At 60.4% G+C, this 10,654-nt stretch overlaps 1 protein-coding gene across 1 annotated transcript in view; it reads right to left on the bottom strand.

Moving 5' to 3' along the window:
* LOC136621918 (cystathionine gamma-lyase-like) overlaps positions 1-8,166 on the bottom strand; it is a 44,607-nt gene extending 36,441 nt beyond the window's left edge. Inside the window, exon 1 of the mRNA XM_066597778.1 lies at positions 7,943-8,166. Within this exon, the coding sequence (XP_066453875.1) occupies positions 7,943-8,119 (177 nt within the window). The 5' untranslated portion in view covers positions 8,120-8,166. The remainder of the gene's footprint in view (positions 1-7,942) is intronic.
* Between the last annotated feature and the right edge of the window lie 2,488 nt (positions 8,167-10,654).

The following is a 10,654-nucleotide window of genomic DNA, read 5'->3' as shown; positions in this document are numbered from 1 at the left end:
TGGGGGAGGAGGGAGAGGAAAGAGGAAAGAGGAAGGGAGAGGGGGGGAGGAGGGAGAGGAAAGAGGAAAGAGGAAGGAGAGGGGGGAGGAGGAGAGGAAAGAGAAAAGAGGAAGGGAGAGGGGGGGAGAAGGGAGAGGAAGAGGAAAGAGGAAGGGAGAGGGGGGGGAGAGAAGGGAGAGGGGGGGGGGGGAGAGAAGGGAGAGGGGGGGGAGAAGGGAGGAGGGGGGGGAGAGAAGGGAGAGGGGGGGGGAGAGAAGGGAGAGGGGGGGGGAGAGAAGGAGAGGGGGGGGGAGAGAAGGGAGGGGAGAGGGGGGGGGGGGGGAGAGAAGGGAGGGGGGGGAGAGAAGGGAGAGGGGGGGGGGAGAGAAGGGAGAGAGGGGGGGGGGAGAGAAGGGAGAGGGGGGGGGGGGAGAGAAGGGAGAGGGGGGGGAGAGAAGGGAGAGGGGGGGAGAGAAGGGAGAGGGGGGGAGAGAAGGGAGAGGGGGGGGGGGGGGAGAGAAGGAGAGGGGGGGCGGGGGAGAGAAGGGAGAGGGGGGGGGGAGAGAAGGGAGAGGGGGGGGAGAGAAGGGAGAGGGGGGGAGAGAAGGGAGAGGGGGGGAGAGAAGGAGAGGGGGGGGGGGGGAGAGAAGGGAGAGGGGGGGGGGGAGAGAAGGGAGAGGGGGGGGAGAGAAGGGAGAGGGGGGAGAGAATGGAGAGGGGGGGAAGGGAGGGGGGGAGAAGGGAGAGGGGGGGGGAGAAGGAGAGGGGGGGGAGAAGGGAGAGGGGGGGAGAAGGGAGAGGGGGGGGAGAAGGGTCGAGGGGGGGGAGAAGGGAGAGGGGGGGGGGAGAAGGGAGAGGGGGGGGAGAAGGGAGAGGGGGGGGGGGAGAAGGGAGAGGGGGGGAGAAGGGAGAGGGGGGGAGAAGGGAGGGGGGGGGGGAGAAGGGAGGGGGGGGGGGAGAAGGGAGGGGGGGGGGAGAAGGGAGGGGGGGGGAGAAGGAGAGGGGGTGGAGAAGGGAGAGGGGGGGAGAAGGGAGAGGGGTGGAGAAGGGAGAGGGGGAGAAGGGAGAGGGGGGGAGAGAAGGGAGAGGGGGGGAGAGAAGGGAGAGGGGGGGGGAGAAGGGAGAGGGGGGGAGAAGGGAGAGGGGGGGGGAGAAGGAGAGGGGGGGGAGAAGGGAGAGGGGGGGGAGAAGGGAGAGGGGGGGGGGGGAAGGGAGAGGGGGGGGGGGAGAGAAGGGAGAGGGGGGGGGAGAGAAGGGAGAGGGGGGGGGAGAGAAGGGAGAGGGGGGAGAGAAGGAAGAGGGGGGGAGAGAATGGAGAGGGGGGGAGAAGGGAGAGGGGGGGAGAAGGGAGAGGGGGGGAGAAGGGAGAGGGGGGGGAGAAGGGAGAGGGGGGGAGAAGGGAGAGGGGGGGAGAAGGGAGAGGGGGGGGAGAAGGAGAGGGGGGGGAGAAGGGTCGAGGGGGGGCAGAAGGGTCGAGGGGGGGGAGAAGGGAGAGGGGGGGGAGAAGGGAGAGGGGGGGGAGAAGGGAGAGGGGGGGAGAAGGGAGGGGGGAGAAGGGAGAGGGGGGGAGAAGGGAGAGGGGGGGGGGGAGAGAAGGGAGGGGGGGGGAGAGAAGGGAGAGGGGGGGGGGAGAGAAGGGAGAGGGGGGGAGAGAAGGAAGAGGGGGGGAGAGAATGGAGAGGGGGGAGAAGGGAGAGGGGGGGAGAAGGGAGAGGGGGGGAGAAGGGAGAGGGGGGAGAAGGGAGAGGGGGGGAGAAGGGAGAGGGGGGGGAGAAGGGAGAGGGGGGGGAGAAGGGAGAGGGGGGGGGGGGGGGAGAAGGGTCGAGGGGGGGCAGAAGGGTCGAGGGGGGGGGAGAAGGGAGAGGGGGGGGAGAAGGGAGAGGGGGGGAGAAGGGAGAGGGGGGGAGAAGGGAGGGGGAGAAGGGAGAGGGGGGGAGAAGGGAGAGGGGGGCAGAAGGGAGAGGGGGGGGGGAGAAGGGAGAGGGGGGGAGAAGGGAGAGGGGGGGGAGAAGGGAGGGGGGGGGAGAAGGGAGGGGGGGGGAGAAGGGAGAGGGGGTAGAGAAGGGAGAGGGGGTAGAGAAGGGAGAGGGGGTAGAGAAGGGAGAGGGGGTGGAGAAGGGAGAGGGGGGGGAGAAGGGAGAGGGGGGGGAGAAGGGAGAGGGGGGGAGAAGGGAGAGGGGGGGAGAAGGGAGAGGGGGGGAGAAGGGAGAGGGGGGAGAAGGGAGAGGGGGGGAGAAGGGAGAAGGGAGAGAGGGGGGGAGAAGGGAGAGGGGGGGGGGGGAGAAGGGAGAGGGGGGGAGAAGGGAGAGGGGGGGAGAAGGGAGAGTGGGGGGGGGGGGGGAGAAGGGAGAGTGGGGGGGGAGAAGGGAGAGTGGGGGGGGGGGAGAAGGGAGAGTGGGGGGGGGAGAAGGGAGAGAGGGGGGGAGGAAGGGAGAGAGGGGGGAGAAGGGAGAGAGGGGGGGAGAAGGGAGAGGGGGGGGGAGAAGGGAGAGGGGGGGGGAGAAGGGAGAGGGGGGGGGGGAGAAGGGAGAGGGGGGGGGGAGAAGGGAGAGGGGGGGGGGGAGAAGGGAGAGGGGGGGGAGAAGGGAGAGGGGGGGAGAAGGGAGAGGGGGGGGGGGAGAAGAGAGAGGGGGGGGGAGAAGGGAGAGGGGGGGGGAGAAGGGAGAGGGGGGGAGAAGGGAGAGGGGGGGGGAGAAGGGAGAGGGGGGGAGAAGGGAGAGAGGGGGGAGAAGGGAGAGGGGGGGGGGAGAAGGAGAGGGGGGGGGGGAGAAGGAGAGGGGGGGGGAGAAGGGAGAGGGGGGGGGGGGGAGAAGGGAGAGGGGGGGGGGGGGAGAAGGGAGAGGGGGGGAGAAGGGAGAGGGGGGGAGAAGGGAGGGGGGGGGGAGAAGGGAGGGGGGGGGAGAAGGGAGGGGGGGGGAGAAGGGAGAGGGGGTGGAGAAGGGAGAGGGGGGGGAGAAGGGAGAGGGGGTGGAGAAGGGAGAGGGGGGAGAAGGGAGAGGGGGGGAGAGAAGGGAGAGGGGGGGAGAGAAGGAGAGGGGGGGGGGGGAGAAGGGAGAGGGGGGAGAAGGGAGAGGGGGGGAGAAGGGAGAGGGGGGGGGAGAAGGGAGAGGGGGGGGGAGAAGGAGAGGGGGGGGGGAGAAGGGAGAGGGGGGGGGGAAGGGAGAGGGGGGGGGAGAGAAGGGAGAGGGGGGGGGAGAGAAGGGAGAGGGGGGGGGGAGAGAAGGAGAGGGGGGGAGAGAAGGAAGAGGGGGGAGAGAATGGAGAGGGGGGGAGAAGGGAGAGGGGGGGAGAAGGGAGAGGGGGGGAGAAGGGAGAGGGGGGAGAAGGGAGAGGGGGGGGGAGAAGGGAGAGGGGGGGGGAGAAGGGAGAGGGGGGGAGAAGGGAGAGGGGGGGGGGGGGGGAGAAGGGTCGAGGGGGGGCAGAAGGGTCGAGGGGGGGGAAGAAGGAGAGGGGGGGAGAAGGGAGAGGGGGGGAGAAGGGAGAGGGGGGGAGAAGGGAGGGGGGAGAAGGGAGAGGGGGGGAGAAGGGAGAGGGGGGCAGAAGGGAGAGGGGGGGGGAGAAGGGAGAGGGGGGGAGAAGGGAGAGGGGGGGAGAAGGGGAGAGGGGGGGCAGAAGGGAGGGGGGGGGAGAAGGGAGGGGGGGGGAGAAGGGAGAGGGGGTAGAGAAGGAGAGGGGGTAGAGAAGGGAGAGGGGGTAGAGAAGGGAGATGAGAAGGAGAGAGGGGGGGGGAGAAGGGAGAGGGGGGGAGAAGGGAGAGGGGGGGAGAAGGGAGAGGGGGGGAGAAGGGAGAGGGGGGAGAAGGGAGAGGGGGGGAGAAGGGAGAAGGGAGAGAGGGGGGGAGAAGGGAGAGGGGGGGGGGGAGAAGGGGAGAGGGGGGGAGAAGGGAGAGGGGGGGAGAAGGGAGAGTGGGGGGGGGGGAGAAGGGAGAGTGGGGGGGGAGAAGGGAGAGTGGGGGGGGGGGGAGAAGGGAGAGTGGGGGGGGGAGAAGGGAGAGAGGGGGGAGAAGGGAGAGAGGGGGGAGAAGGGAGAGAGGGGGGGAGAAGGAGAGAGGGGGGGGAGAAGGGAGAGGGGGGGGGGAGAAGGGAGAGGGGGGGGAGAAGGGAGAGGGGGGGGAGAAGGGAGAGGGGGGGGAGAAGAGAGAGGGGGGGGGAGAAGGGAGAGGGGGGGGAGAAGGGAGAGGGGGGGGAGAAGGGAGAGGGGGGGGAGAAGGGAGAGGGGGGGAGAAGGGAGAGAGGGGGAGAGGGAGAGGGGGGGGGGGGGGAGGAGAAGGGAGAGGGGGGGGGGGAGAAGGGAGAGGGGGGGGGAGAAGGGAGAGTGGGGGGGGGGGGAGAAGGGAGAGGGGGGGGGAGAGAGGAGAGGGAGGGGGGGGGAGAAGGGAGAGGGGGGGGGAGAAGGGAGAGTGGGGGGGGGGGGAGAAGGGAGAGTGGGGGGGGGAGAAGGGAGAGGGGGGAAGGGAGAGAGGGGAGAAGGGAGAGAGGGGGGGAGAAGGGAGAGAGGGGGGAGAAGGGAGAGGGGGGGGGGAGAAGGGAGAGGGGGGGAGAAGGGAGAGAGGGGGAGAAGGGAGAGGGGGGAGAAGGGAGAGGGGGGAGAAGGGAGAGGGGGAGAAGGGAGAGGGGGGGGAGAAGGGAGAGGGGGGGGGAGAAGGGAGAGGGGGGAGAAGGGAGAGGGGGGGGGGGGGGAGAAGGGAGAGGGGGGGGGAGAAGGGAGAGGGGGGGGAGAAGGGAGGGGGGGGAGAAGGGAGAGGGGGGGGGAAGAAGGGAGAGGGGGGAAGAAGGGAGAGGGGGGGGAGAAGGGAGAGGGGGGGGAGAAGGGAGAGGGGGGGGGGGGGAGAAGGGAGAGGGGGGGAGAAGGGAGGGGGAGAAGGGAGAGGGGGGGAGAAGGGAGGGGGGAGAAGGGAGGGGGGAGAAGGGAGAGGGGGGGAGAAGGGAGGGGGGAGAAGGGAGAGGGGGGGAGAAGGGAGAGGGGGGGAGAAGAGAGGGGGGGAGAAGGGAGAGGGGGGGAGAAGGGAGTGGGGGGGAGAGAGAGGGGGGGGGGAGAAGAGAGGGGGGAGAAGGGAGAGGGGGGGAGAAGAGAGGGGGGGAGAAGGGAGAGGGGGGGAGAAGGGAGAGGGGGGGGAGAAGGGAGAGGGGGGGGAGAAGGGAGAGGGGGGGAGAAGGGAGAGGGGGGAGAAGGGGGGAGGGGGGGAGAAGGGAGAGGGGGGGGAGAAGGGAGAGGGGGGGGGGGAGAAGGGAGAGGGGGGGAGAAGGGAGAGGGGGGGAGAAGGGAGAGGGGGGGAGAAGGAGAGGGGGGAGAAGGGAGAGGGGGGGGAGAAGGGAGAGGGGGGGGGAGAAGGGAGAGGGGGGGGGAGAAGGGAGAGGGGGGGGAGAAGGGAGAGGGGGGGGGGAAGGGAGAGAGGAAGGAGGGAGGAGAGAGGGAAGGAGGGAGGAGAGAGGGAAGGAGGGAGGAGAGAGGAAGGAGGGAGGAGAGAGGGAAGGAAGGAGGAGAGAGGGAAGGAAGGAGGAGGAGGAGGGAAGGAAGGAGAGGAAGAAGGAAGAAGGAGAGGGAGAAGGAAGGAGGGAGGAAGAAGGATCACGCGTTCTGGCCACTACGGATTGCTGGGTGTACACACTGCTCGACCCACGGTATTAGGAGAACCTTTCCACTCTCATACCCGAAGAGGAAAGGGGTTCGAGAGTGTTGCTATACCACAGGACCCCTGGCGGACAAACTGATGGTAAAATTCCCATACGACAGCGCTAGTGGCCAAAGGCGCAGTTCCGAGGGCCAGGTAGCAGGGGAGGCGCAGAGATCAGGCAGCATGTACAGCACAGGCAGGCCAACACTCTTTAAGGCCCTTGACAGCTTTATGGCTCCCCAGCAAGACTGTCACCGCTCCCCAGTCACGGCTGAGTCGGCGGGAGCACTGTAAAAGGATGGTGAGGGAGTACGTAGCCGATCGCACGACCGTCCTCCGTGACGCCTCTGCCCCCTACAACTACTGGGTGTCGAAGCTGGACACGTGGCCTGAACTCGCGCTGTATGCCCTGGAGGTGCTTGCTTGTCCTGCGGCTAGCGTCTTGTCAGAAAGGGTGTTTAGTGCGGCTGGGGGAATCATCACGGATAAGCGTACCCGTCTGTCAACCGGCAGTGCCAACGGGCTTACACTCATCAAGATGAACAAAGCCTAGATTTCCCCAGACTTCTCTTCTCCACCAGCGGACAGCAGCGATACCTAAGCAATACGTAGGCTGCACCCGCAGATGGAAGCATCGTTCTGTATCCCCATCAAAAACAGGGACCTTTTTGCTTCATCAATCTGTGTATAATATTCCTCCTCCTCCTCCTCCTGCTCCTCCTCCTGAAACCTCACATAATCACGCCGAACGGGCAATTTTTCTTAGGCCCACAAGGCTCAGTCATAATTTTTTCTAAACAATTTTTATACGTTTCAATGCTCATTAAAGCGTTGAAACTTTCACCTCCACCAATTTTTATTTTAACTGGGCTGCCTCCTGGCCTAGTTACCAATTAAGCCACATTAACCAAAGCGATTAATGGGTTTCACCTGCCCTCTTGGTTGGCCATGGCCAATTTTTCTGAGGTACATTAGTACTGTTGATACAGCAATTTTTGTGGGCCCTCGCCTACAGTGTAATCCAATTAATTTTTAGCCCACCTGCATTACAGCTGATGTTACATCCGCTGTGTTGGGCAATGCAATGGGATATTTTTATGTACCGCGCCGGTGGCTTCCTGGCACCCACCCATGCTGTGGGTCCACAGGGAATTATAAATGCATCTGTTTCCACTTCTAAAGAACCCCAGTCTGACTGGGGCATGCAGTGTGGGGCCGAAGCCCACCTGCATTAAGCACGACATTACTACCTCAGCTGTGATGGGCACTGCAATGGGATATTTTTATGTACCGCCGGTGGGTTCCAGGGAGCCACCCATGCTGTCGGTCCACAGGGACTTCACAATAGGGAGTTGTACCTGCCTGTGTCTATGAATTAAAAAGCCTGGTCTGACTGGGGCATGCAGACACCTTGACAGAATGAATAGTGTGTGGCACATAGGTTCCCCATTGCTATGCCCACGTGTGCAGCTCCAGATGGAGGAGGCACAGGATTATATTTCTCATTGCTTCTGTACAGCATTGTGGGCTATTGCCCTTCCCCTTTTAAAGAGGGTCGCTGCCTAGCCGTGCCAACCCTCTGCAGTGTGTGCCTGCTTTTCCTGTGGCAGACGCACTTATAAATAGACATGAGTGTGGCGTGGCATGAGGGCAGCTGAAGGCTGGGCAGGGACAGTTTGGTGTGCGCTGTGGACACTGGGTCGTGCAGGGGGGGGGGGGGGGGTGGGCAGCATGTAACCCAGGAGAGGTGGCAGTGGAGTGTCATGCAGGTAGTGATTGTGCTTTGTTGGAGGTAGTGTGGTGCTTAGCTAAGGTATGCATTGCTAATGAGGGCTTTTCAGATGTTAAAGTTGTTGGGAGGGGGGGGGGCACTCTTGCCGCTATTGTGGCTTAATAGTGGGACCTGGGGACTTGAGATGCAGCCCAACATGTAGCCCCTCGCCTGCCCTATCCGTTGCTGTGTTGTTCCCATCACTTTCTTGAATTGCCCAGATTTTCACACATGGAAACCTTAGCGAGCATCGGCGAAATACAAAAATGCTCGGGTCGCCCATTGACTTCAATGGGGTTCGTTATTCGAAAACGAACCCTCGAGCATCACGAAAAGTTCGTCTCGAATAACGAGCACCCGAGCATTTTGGTGCTCGCTCATCTCTATTTATAGTCATTAATGACATACAAGAGCAAGAATTTCTCCATAAATCAAGGCAAAAATGGAAGTTTCTCAGGCTCTAGAGGATAGAAAATATGTATTATATATAATTAGCCTTAGACATTTCTATCTTGCCTTAATGTATGGAGAAATGAAGACAACTATATATAGTTCTGTCTATTGTCCTGAAACTCACCGCATGCTCTCCTGGACCATGCTGCTTGAAGGTGGTGGAGAGGGAGATGGGTGGCACCACTGCCATCGAGTTCCATTGCTCAGGTTCCTGCCCTGCATGGATCGCCTCAGTGGCAAAGTGTTTAAATGCCCCCAGGTAGCCATGTGTAGAGCACTGCCTGTGCGCCTGGTCCTGCATGGTGCTGCTTGTAGCAGTGTGCACTGTGCTTACCCCCCTTCTTATGAGTAGATTCCACGCTGCAGCTGTAGTGGATTGGTGGAGGACGGAGGCGTTGTCATCACCATCACAGGAGGCGGAGAGGTGACGCCCCCTTGTCCTCTGATGTCATCAGTGTGCAGAATCTGTAAACAAACCAGATACAAAAGAGATACAATGTTGCACTGACACAAGTATACAATGCAAAGGAGGGAAGTGCAACATACTAGGTTTTATTTGGAATCCTACATTAACCCCTTGATGACACAACATTTTTTTCTGAGTTTACATAAGTTTTATTAGTTTTCTTTAAAACAACAAGTACAAAACTGTATGAACAGTCCTGTCATCATAGGGACCCAGACTAGAAGAGTCAAACTAGATAGATAATAAGTTGCGAAATATAATGTTGCTGATGCAACCTATAAAAATGATAGAAGGGTCCTAAGGGCTCCTTTACACGAACGTATCATTACAGCGTGCGGCTCCCATGTTGAAAATATGTGCGTGAGAAAGACAGCAGCATGTTCTATCTTGGCATGTATTGTGCACACATACACGCCAAGTTAATGCATGACCATCAGCGTCAAGCAACAAGTACGCGATGTTACCATTTACTTGCGGGCTGTCGCATGCAGGCGGCACACAGTGAATTATGCTCGTGTGAAGTCGCACTAAGGGCGGTGAAACATGGGTGATAAAATTACGCGATGCAAGAGCGCGTGAAAACATACAATTATGAAACCCATGCTTTTCACATTTGTGATGTTTTCACTCGTGTGATGCTGGGTGAAACATTATTGCAGCGCGTCCGATCTTTCTGCGCTTCCCCATGTTTCCCTATGGAGCCTTTGTTTTATCGCATTGCAACACACAAACTTGCAATTTTCGTGCGATGCTAAGTGTTTCAAACACTAGAAAGTCCTATTGTCTTTCCCGCTTGAAAATCGTGAGAAAAATTGCAAGCGGCAGCGATGTTTTTGCGAGAAAAAGCAGCGCTGATGGTCAGACATTTCATGAGCAAAATTGTGATATTGCGACGATTTTCTCGCAGCGATTTGGGTGGACGAAAATCGCAACACCTGTATAAATGAGGCCTCAAGACGATGAATGGGGACTTTATAGCCCCACGACCCTGATAAGGAAAACTTACAAATCAGACTATAAAATTAATAGGGGGAGGGAAGAGACACTAACAGATTACATTGTAATCTGGGATTGAACTGAAGAACGCCATAGCTGCACAGTGAGGGAATAGTGATACCAGGATGCCCAGGTTCTCTCAAAAAGTACCCTGTGATCAGTAAAAATGTCCACCAGCTTCTTCTTTTTTTTTAGGGCAGGAAGAGAAAACAAGAATTCTGCAATTGTTTATTCTTAGAGATGAGCGAACGTACTCGTCCGAGCTTGATACTCGTTCGAGTATTAGCGTGTTCGAGATGCTCGTTACTCGTAACGAGTACCACGCGATGTTCGGGTTACTTTCAGTTTCCTCTCTGAGACGTTAGCGCGCTTTTCTGGCCAATTGAAAGACAGGGAAGGCATTACAACTTCCCCCTGTGACGTTCAAGCCCTATACCACCCCCCTGCAGGGAGTGGCTGGGGAGATCAGGTGTCACCCGAGTATAAAAATCGGCCCCTCCCGCGGCTCGCCACAGATGCATTCTGACATAGATGAGGGAAAGTGCTATCGTGTTGGAGCTGCTATAGGGAGAGCAATAGGAGTTATTGTAGGCTTCAAGAACCCCAACGGTCCTTCTTAGGGCCACATCTAACCGTGGGCAGTACTGTGGAGGCTGCTGTTAGCAGTGTTGCACATTTTTTTTTTTTGGTATATCGGCCGTGCAGAGCATTGCGCCCTGCAGTAATACTCCAGGGACAGAAGTGTGGAGGCAGGGCCAGAAGACATATATTATTGATTGAATATACGCAGTGGGCCTTTTCAAAAAAATATTGGGCAAAAAATCTATTTGGCCTGCCTGTCACTCTGCTCAGTGTTCTGGGTCCGTGTGTGCTGGGGGTAGTAGTTCTACAAATTCATACACAGCCAGCTAAGTGTTACAGCAGGCGTGCGCCAAATTATTTCCTGGCGTTCCGTAAACGGTCAGCCTCCAACCACAGGCCAATAAGCGGCACATTTAATTACAGCGTTCTGTTTCTGCACTACTGCTAATACACCATGCTGAGGGGTAGGGGTAGGCCTATAGGACGTGGACACGGGCGAGGACGCGGAGGCCCAAGTTAGGGTGTGGGCACAGGCCGAGCCAGTGCGGTGGCCAAGGGAAGAGGCAGGGCCAGACCGAATAATCCACCAACTGGTTCCCAAAGCGCCCCCTCGCGCCATGCCACCCTGCAGAGGTCAAGGTGCTCTACGGTGTGGCAGTTTTTCACAGAGACGCCTGACGACCGACGAACAGTGGTGTGCAACCTTTGTCGCGCCAAGATCAGCTGGGGAGGCACCACCAACAGCATGCGCAGGCATATGATGGCTAAGCACCCCACAAGGTGGGACGATGC

The sequence above is a fragment of the Eleutherodactylus coqui genome, chromosome 3 (assembly GCF_035609145.1).
Source record: "Eleutherodactylus coqui strain aEleCoq1 chromosome 3, aEleCoq1.hap1, whole genome shotgun sequence".
Lineage (NCBI taxonomy): Eukaryota > Metazoa > Chordata > Amphibia > Anura > Eleutherodactylidae > Eleutherodactylus > Eleutherodactylus coqui.
Note: the sequence above shows the minus strand (reverse complement) of the source record. Positions and strands in the feature narration are given on the sequence as shown.